The sequence below is a fragment of the Alosa pseudoharengus genome, unplaced genomic scaffold (genome assembly GCF_046254945.1).
Source record: "Alosa pseudoharengus isolate Yale_2024_CS ecotype anadromous, Long Island Sound unplaced genomic scaffold, YU_APseudo_1.1 YU_APseudo_1.1_scf_5, whole genome shotgun sequence".
Lineage (NCBI taxonomy): Eukaryota > Metazoa > Chordata > Actinopteri > Clupeiformes > Clupeidae > Alosa > Alosa pseudoharengus.
In genome coordinates this window covers 28,344,670-28,353,961 of record NW_027468837.1, presented here as the reverse complement: position 1 = coordinate 28,353,961, position 9,292 = coordinate 28,344,670, and the positions used below count along the sequence as shown (strand labels likewise).

The following is a 9,292-nucleotide window of genomic DNA, read 5'->3' as shown; positions in this document are numbered from 1 at the left end:
TGGGGAGATCCAAGGCTACAAAAAGAGGAGCCAGCTGGTTAGCTGACTAGCTACTGTAGCTAGTGTGTGACTGACAAAGCACTACGTGAAACTCCTGCTTGTATTTGGTGACCTCTTCTTGTGGAGACAGAGGTATATTCCTACAGTTCGATGGTGAAGGCAGGTGCTTACAATTTCAACACCATAGGACCATTCTCAGGAAGCACACACAGTGATTACAAAAAAAATGTATGCATCACCTGTGCTCAATGATGCTTTGGGTCAAAGCATCCGCTAAGTGAACTGGTGTAAATGACATGAAACAGCTGCAGATATATACACGTCTGCAGTATGTGTGTGTGTGTGTGCGCGTGTGTGTGTGTTTGTGTGTGTTTGTGTGTGAATGTGTGTGTTTGTGTGTGCATGTGTGTGTGTGTGTGTATGTGTGTGTGTGTTTGTGTGTGTGGATGTGTGTGTTTGTGTGTGCATGTGTGCGTGTGAGCATGTGTGTGTATGTGTGTGTGTTTGTGTGTGTGTGTGTGTGTGTGTGTGTGTGTGTGAGCATGTGTATTTGTATGTGCGCTAAAATGATACATCTCTCATGTACCGCCCCCATCAGCATGCATAGACATAAACTTCTCTGCTTTCCCTTGCCAAAGTACATCAATGGGCTTGCATCTTCTTAAACCAGATATCATACACACAAACACACTCTCACTCTCCCTGGCTTTCTCTCTATCTCACACAAACACACTTACATACCTTCGCACACATTATTCACTATGTGCTCACACTTTATCATGCCAGTGTCGAAACCATGAATAAATAAACGATTATGCACAACTTCATAAGAACAGGGCCTGAGGCATGAGTGGGCTTTGTGATGGTGCTTGGATCCTTCACCCCATGGCACAAGTTAAGACCTGATGGCAGTAGAGATTGCCTCGGATAGGAAGCCATCTTGCTTGGGTCCTGCCTTTCCCTGTGCCACCCCTCAGAGGGCAAAACAAAGCCTGGTATGTGTGCGCTGGCATCAAAGCCTGCTGTACACTAGCATCAAACCTGCCATTGGGGCTAGTGGAGGGTAACATCATTATCTGCACCTTCTGGAGCTCCACACTAACACCACACTACTAATTAAAATAGCTGTCGAGTGATTCTTACACATTAACAACGGTAAGTTTCTTACACAAATGCAAGATAACAAGGCCAGATGCTGCTTTCTTGAGTGCCATGCCTTTGTGTACATCGGCAATGAATGGCAGAGATTGCTTCTAAGACTACAGGAGATTTAATTAACTTATTCTCTTACTCTGCAGTGTAATGACACAAAATTAGGCTACAGGACTTCCACACCAGCACCACAACATTAGAGAACTCTCTGATGACCATAGCCAGAACCATGATAATGTCAGTCTGCCACAAGCATGACAGCATCTAACAAATGACTGGTCTCTGATAATGAGAACTACAGTATAACCATAAGAATCTCAATCTCAATGCTCAGTCTCGGTTTAACCACCACAGCTACAGCATCTAAGAGCTTCCGATGTCCACTCTCCCAAGGCTGATGGATTTGCAGGAGACCTCATAAATCAATCAGTTCAAAACTACTACTAAGACTGTCCTGCCTTTTTCACATTCATGAGAATTTTAGAGCTCATGGTATGGACTTGGTCTGAGCTTAGTGTCCAGAAACATGCTAAATTGTGACTACATCTGGAACTAGTCTGGTTCTAGTCTGGTTCTAGTTTGGTTATAGTCTGCCACAGACAAGACCCGGAGTAGTTCCAGAGACAGCTGGACAACCCAGCAGAACCCGTGGGTCTGTAAGAGGCCATCAGAGCTTGCTGTGTGAATGTTGATCGTGCCCTTCCCCAATCACTTCATTGACTTCTCTGTCTTACTCTTTCACCTTCTATTGCTCTTTTTCAGACTAAAGGCCCATTCACACCAAGAACGATAACGATAATGATAGCTATAAATAAATATCGTTCTCGTTAATATGAATGACGACGTTCAGACATAAACTATAGCGATAACGACATGAAGAATGATATCGTTGGGGATTACTTTCAGAGCGATTTTCAGAACGATAAAAAGCTAATAGCCAATCAGAACCCATTGAATTTTAACCGTCACATTCATTAACTCAAGGAGAGACTTTGTTTATCGTTGTTCAGTGTGAACGCTTTTATCGTTATGGTTATAGTTATAGTTATCGTTATCGTTCTTGGTGTGAATAGGCCTTAACCCTTACTTTAAAGGACGAAATCTATGTGTTGGCCTTTGCCTGCCAGCTGTATTGCCTTTAGAACACACCCTGACATGGGCAGCTGTAGTCATGTTTGAAATTACTAATTACTTACATTGCACATTGTATTGTATTGTATTGTATTGTATTGTATTATCCAGATAAAATTATATGCATATATATATAGAGAGATCGAGGAGATAAATATATTTAGCATATTTAGCTATCTATCGCTGTGTTTTGTTTGGACTGAACTGAAATACATGCCACTAGGAATGTTTTGAGGTCATGCAATACTAGAGTAATAGAATAAAAATGTTTTTTTTTCTTCTTTTTCACTCTCTCTTCGTTATGTTTTTGTTATTTAAAAGGCAGTTGACAGGAAGCATCATTTTTAAACACGTTCCTCCACAGTTGTCCTTACTGCTGAGTCCACGACAGCTTAGATGAAATTAATAAGATACACTACAATATGTGAATAGAAAAATAATCTCATATTAATGCTACAACTATGGGCAGGCTAACAATTTACTAGGAATACTTACAGTATCAACTACAGTGTGGCTTGTTTCAGCTGAAATGTCTCTTGAATATCAATAAATTTGTCTATCTCTGCAGTGGCTTACAGAAACGATTGCACTAGTCTATATGGAATGCTTTTGTCCTTCTTATGGAAGTGGAATGTACTGTAAAATGGAAGACGTCGACCAACAGTGTTAGTGAGTAGAAGAAAAAGGATATTTTTCCTCTCATTAGACAGTTTAGCCGCATGAGCTTACTCAGATGCATACAACATGGGACAGAGAGGCAAGCAAGCCAAGCTGCGAAAAACAAAAGATCTCTAAAACATTGCCAACTGACTAGGAGACATGTCAGAGCTATAAAAGCCCATGTGATTGCCCTGTCCAGACGTAACTCACTAAGTAAGGGGTGGCGAAACACACTAAGCACTAAGAGACATTCAATCTGTCTTTGAAAGCTCTAAAGCAACATTGGTGAGGGAATACCAGCTGGAAGGGTCTGTCCACGTGATCAGTCCCTGTCCAGCCATTTAAGACAACAGCTAGGGTGAAGTGCGTGGAGGTGGGGGTTAGGTTAGGGGAGTTAGTAAGGAGCATTAAGGAGCATTCAGTCTGATACCTGATACTGCCACATAGTGAGAATAAAAATGTGCAAAAACTCTCCATTATGACAATAGCGGCACTGACAAGCATTATTCTTTTCACCATGTGGGCTGGCATCATTCTTTCGGTGATTTCTCTGACTGTGGTGAGGTGCGCAGTGACTACTAAGCTCTCTGCTGCATCAGAGCAGAGGCTTTTTTTAAACGTCTCTTACACTGAAAACAAAGTGTCAGGATTTGCTCCCAAATGGCTTCTTTTTTCTTTTCTTTTTTATTCTCTTTTTTTCTGAGCAGCATGGACACACAGCATCACACTCTGTGGGACAGAGATGGTGTGTGTGTGTGTTTGTGTGTGTGTGTTTGTGTGTGAGACTGTGAGTGTGTGTGTGAGAGAGAGAGAGAGAGAGAGAGAAAGAGAGAGAGAGAGAGAAATATCACTGCGCTTTTGTTTGTCTGAGATTAAAACGTCCCTCACGCCCCTAGCAGTCTGTCCTCGGCGTTTGCAATACAGCTTGGCTATGTTTCTTACGCGGGACATGGTGAGATGAGCAGCCATACACACAAAGCTAATCCATGCAGACGCTAAATATTTGGGTTTTTGGATAAGGGACTTGACTGGCGCTAAGTACTAGCAGGGAGAGTGGTGAGAAGAAAACGGATGGTTTACTATAGGGAACTTTAGGGAGACCGGGCACACATTGTCCCTCGACTGAAACACAGAGGTGTCTACTACACCTGTTTCTCCACAGTGTACGGCCCTCCATTGCCTTCGAGAAACAGGAAGGCCGATGCTTAACTTCCTTTTTGGTGTCCCATGCCCCTACTCCCAACCCGGCGGGGAAATTTCCAGAAGCCTATACATCCGTGAGCATTTTCTTGATGTTGACATAGTTTGTGTTTGCAAGTGTGCAGTTGGCCTTCATGATGTTCTCGTCCTGGAAGTCTTCGTTGCTGTTGTGGACGCCTTCCTGGATCTCCATGTAGTCGGACTTGCTGATGGTGGAGCCACTGCGGCTCCTCTTCAGCTCCTCGTTGGACTCGGCCTTGGGCACGTTCACCTGCAGGTACTGCGCCTGCTCCTCGCCCTCCGTCTCGCGGTGGTAGAAGTAGTTGAAATTGGAGACGATGACGGGCACGGGCAGGGCGATGGTGAGCACGCCAGCGATGGCGCATAGCGAACCCACGATCTTGCCGCCGATGGTGGTCGGCGTCATGTCGCCGTAGCCGACAGTCGTCATGGTGACCACGGCCCACCAGAAGGCGTCGGGGATGCTGTAGAACTGCGACTCGGGCTCGTCGGCCTCGGCGAAGTAAACAGCGCTGGAGAAGAGGATGACTCCGATGAAGAGGAAGAAGATGAGCAGGCCCAGCTCCCTCATGCTGGCCTTCAGGGTCTGACCCAGGATCTGGAGTCCCTTGGAGTGCCGCGACAGCTTGAAGATACGGAAGACCCTCACCAGGCGGATGACCCTCAGGATGGCCAAGGACATGGCCTGCTGACCCTGCTGCCCATCTCCCTCGGCCTTCTCCGCCAGCTCCGTGCCCAGGGTGATGAAGTATGGGATGATGGCCACCACGTCGATCATGTTCATGATGTTGACGAAGAAACTGGCCTTGCTGGGACAGGCAAAGAAGCGCACCAGGAACTCGAAGGAGAACCAGATGATGCAGAGCGTCTCCAGGATGAAGAAGGGGTCAGTGAAGTAGGTGGAGGTGTAGCTGGTGGTGCTGTTGGAGTAGGGGTTGTGGGTCTTGTGCATGTCCTCGTCGTCGCTGCGGAAGATGGGCAGCGTCTCCAGGCAGAAGCTGACAATGGAGATGAGGATGACCATGACGGAGATGATGGCGATGATGCGGGCAGGCCCCGAGCTCTCGGGATACTCGAACAGCAGCCATACCTGCCTCTGGAACTCGTTGTCGGGCAGAGGCCTCTCCTCTTCCTTTATGAAGCCCTCGTCCTCTCGGAAAATCTCGATGGCCTCGTCGCCGAGCTCGTAGAAGCGGATCTCTTCAGAGAAGACGTCCAGGGTGACATTGACCGGCCGCCGGAGCCTCCCGCCAGACTGGTAGTAGTAGAGGATGGCGTCAAAGCTGGGCCGGTTGCGGTCGAAGAAGTACTCGTTCCTCAGCGGGTCGAAGTAGCGCATGCGCTTCTTGGGGTCTCCCAGCAGGGTCTCTGGGAACTGCGAGAGCGTCTTGAGCTGCGTCTCGAAGCGCAGGCCCGACACGTTGATGACGACGCGTTCGCAGCACTCGTGGTCCGCCTCCGGGTCATAGTCCTGTGGGTGGCCCGGCTGGGCCGCTGCCTCGTCCGTCGGGTCACCCCCGGCAACAGTCATTCTGCAGGGGTGTGAGGCCTGCACCTTTCAAGCGAGCCGGGCGCCGCAGCCTGGCAAAGTCCAGACACGGCCGGGGACCAGGGGTGGGGGGGCGGGGGGGCTGTGGTGGGGCAGGACAGGGGAGGCTGGTGAGGGAGGGGGCTCAACACCGTAGAGAGCTGAGGGCCACAGGATGTCACCGAGAGAAACCCTGTCAAGACGGAACAGACAGACGGAACCTTAACAGCCATGCTAGAACCATCAACAGACATCACAAATACTGCAGCACTAACACACAGCATCATTTAATCCCATTAACAAAGCAGCCTTCTCTTTGGTTACTTATTCAGAAGGAGAAGAAGCATCCATCTGTCCCTATTTCATTCTGCATAAACAGGAAAAATAACAAAGGTGTAGTTGAGATGAAGGATGTCATTTTGGGGCCGCAGTAATGATCTTTTGTGACTGTTCATGTGAGCAGCACTGTCAGACTGAGGGATTGTTTCTGACTTTGGGGTCATTCGTCCTTCTCTGTATTGGGCTGTATCTATTCACATAATACAGTGCGGTCATGCAGAAGCCACTCCAGCTATGCAGCAGGCATAAATCTCTCTAAGATCTTCTCATAGCCCACACATCAACACTGCACTGCTATACTTGCTTGCCTCTTCTCACTGTGTGCACTTAGTTATTACTTAATTGTTCCAGATAAAGTCACTCATTATCCACAACCCCCCCCCCTCTCTCTTTCTCCCTTTATCTCTCACAAACACTAAAATGCACACAGTTACTTATACTCATTCAATTTAGCCTTTTTTGTTGGAATGCCACTCAAATGGCAACAGCCTTTGAAATATTCAGCACCATGAGATAAAATATTAAAGGGTAGAGAAACAGATTTCAATGCCATTATTAAGTGGAAAGTTGTTGTCCCACCATCTCTTTACACCACTATCTATCTATCTATCTATATCACAAATGCAATTGGCTTACCACTGCAATACATTCAATACAGATACATATTAAAGTATTCTATTTGTATTTTGATGAGATTAGACAGAAATGTTTTTCTACACAAAAAAAATCGTCCTGCAATTTCACAGTAAACTTCATCTAATGTAACGAGACCAAATCAATAATGCAATCTAGTTTGGCGCCCAGACATACTCTACCTGCAAATAAACTTCTTTATCAAAGCCACGCCACCTGGCCACGACGGGACGCAGGACCGGTGCCAAATAGAGAAATAACCTCCAGTGGCGACGAAGGTGTCCTCCAGGAACTCATATGGAAAATTATCCCAAAATATTTGTATACATTCCCAGTTTCCAAGTCCTGGGGCGTTCTGCAGCAGCGGCGACGGCTACCAGCGCACCGGGAGCATGATCTGATCTGGGCAGAGGAGGAGGAGGGGAAGAGAACGGTACAGTGCGGGTGTGTCCTCGCCTCCCCTCGACGCTTCGCGCTCGGTCTCTACAGCAGGTTGTCGTGGGAAGACAGGAACAATTCGGTGACGTGGCTTCTAAACCAAAGTAGCAATGAGCACCTCTAATATCCAACAGTGCAAGAATCAACAGAAGTGTTCATATCCATCGGCATTTTATTGACCATACTGACGCCTGCAAGTAACGACATAAAACACAGCAATGTTATAATTGTGAAATGATTTAAAGCGGCCATAGAGAAGTAAACATTAAGGAGTGACTTTATTTATAGGAAAAGGGGCTTTATTTGCATTTTGACAACCTAAGCATAATTTCAAAGGGGATTATCATTCTGTTGAATGAAACATTGCCGCGAAATTCATCACACAGTCAGAATTTTCGTTACAAAAGCAATATTTTGATCAGATTAAATTGTGTTTTTCAGGTATGGTGAATAATCGGGCACATCTCCCCGCCCAGCTCGCTGAAAAGAGTCGTGTTTATCGTGTTGCTTTACCATCTGAAGTTCAAAGCCAAAGCGCTGCAGGTTAGGCTACCTAACCAACAGCAGGTTGCCATGCACATGCAAAGCCCGTGAGAGCCGGCAGTGGCCAATTGTATACCCCATGCGCAAACATGTCTAGTCACTCTAAACAGATTTATACACTCAATTGAATGACATGCATCAAAAATCACCATGGTTTGGGAACACAAATGATGCTTGGGGTTCTTCTGCCGCTGTATCCGCCCCTATTGCCGCTGCCCACCGGTCTCGCGCACCGATAATTGGATGCAAGACGCAGCAGACCACCTAAATGCAGCAGCCTATGTCCCTCAGGTTCAATCGCTCTGCGATAGCTTTACTCTAACAGCTAATAGTCATTAGTCGGCTAGTTAACGCGTTAAACCCAAATCTGCAGTTAAGCAACGCTGTGCATACAAAAAGACTCTGGTGCGGACGACTGGGCTGGGACACACGCACCAGACTACACCACTCCTTACTTTTTCCGCAGCATGGGCAATTTAAAGGGAAAGGATCGCAGGCGTGAGTGGAGAGTATCGGCGACCTACTTTAATAGGGGTTTCATCTTTTGGAGATGCAGAAGACCATACGTAATACATCTTCCACTTATAATTTGCAGGATTTGTTAAAAGAACATAGTTTTTTAGGAAGTAGGAAGTTGTTAAAAGTTTTTTTAATTGTGTGTAGTGACGGCATTTGTCTGATAAAAGAGAAAGCACACCTAAGCATTTCAGGGTATTTTAGCATGCTCACTGAATAGTAAATAATCTATTGAAGACTGGCACTTCTGGAGGGATTCTGCAGGATTATGACCATGACCATCATATTTTCATTCAACAAATGTACACACTGTACATACAAATGTACAGTGAGCTCATGTATAAGGACTCCTAAAATTAAACTAGCCTGGAGAAGTGGCACGCCTAATGCAAACGGATAAGTGGTGTTGGTTGAGTAACCTGTTTGAATCGTTTGTGTATTTAATTTTAATGAGCAAGTTCAATCCACTTTATATATCATTTAACACTACCAATCGGCAGACGTCATAATGTTAAAATGATCTATACCTGCTACCATTATATAGTTAGTGTAGCATATGGAGAGATGGAGTGCCACTTCTACAAAGGGGTCAGGGCATATTGAGACTGCTCCACATTTGACTAGTGACAGACATTATAAGATGACACTACATTTGATCTGCATTCAGTGACTGATTTCCTCAATGGAGTCCTTTGTGTCACACACACTCTTCCTCTTCCTCTCTTTCTGTCTCTCTCTCACTATCTCTTTCTCTCTCTCTCTCACACACACACACACACAGCACATACAGTACACAAACTAGTCGTGCCTCTGGTTGTTGCACTGAGAAAACCACTACAGTAAAGCAAGGCCCTTGCAGGTGCAAAACCCGACCCAATCGACACGCTTCTGCCCTGATGCATTCTGAAGGGCCAGGCACTGTCCAATCAAGCAGAAAACAGCTCACAACCCTGTTTCTCACCCCCCCCCCCCACCCCACCCACTCCACACAGACACACACAAACTGGGCCAGTGCGGATCAGCCCTACATCACAACATCGAGGAGCAACACCACACTGAGCCGGGTTGCGTGGCTGCCCCCAAGGCAATTGGATCAGATCCCATGAGTTCATTGACGGTGTGAGTAGGCCA

General features: G+C 46.3%; 1 protein-coding gene across 1 annotated transcript; it reads right to left on the bottom strand.

The window, feature by feature from the left end:
* Window positions 1–4,210: 4,210 nt before the first annotated feature.
* Window positions 4,211–5,695, bottom strand: LOC143103784 (potassium voltage-gated channel subfamily A member 2). Its single transcript, XM_076267604.1, has one exon. The coding sequence runs from the start codon at window positions 5,693–5,695 to the stop codon at window positions 4,211–4,213; it is 1,485 nt and encodes a 494-aa protein (XP_076123719.1).
* Between the last annotated feature and the right edge of the window lie 3,597 nt (window positions 5,696–9,292).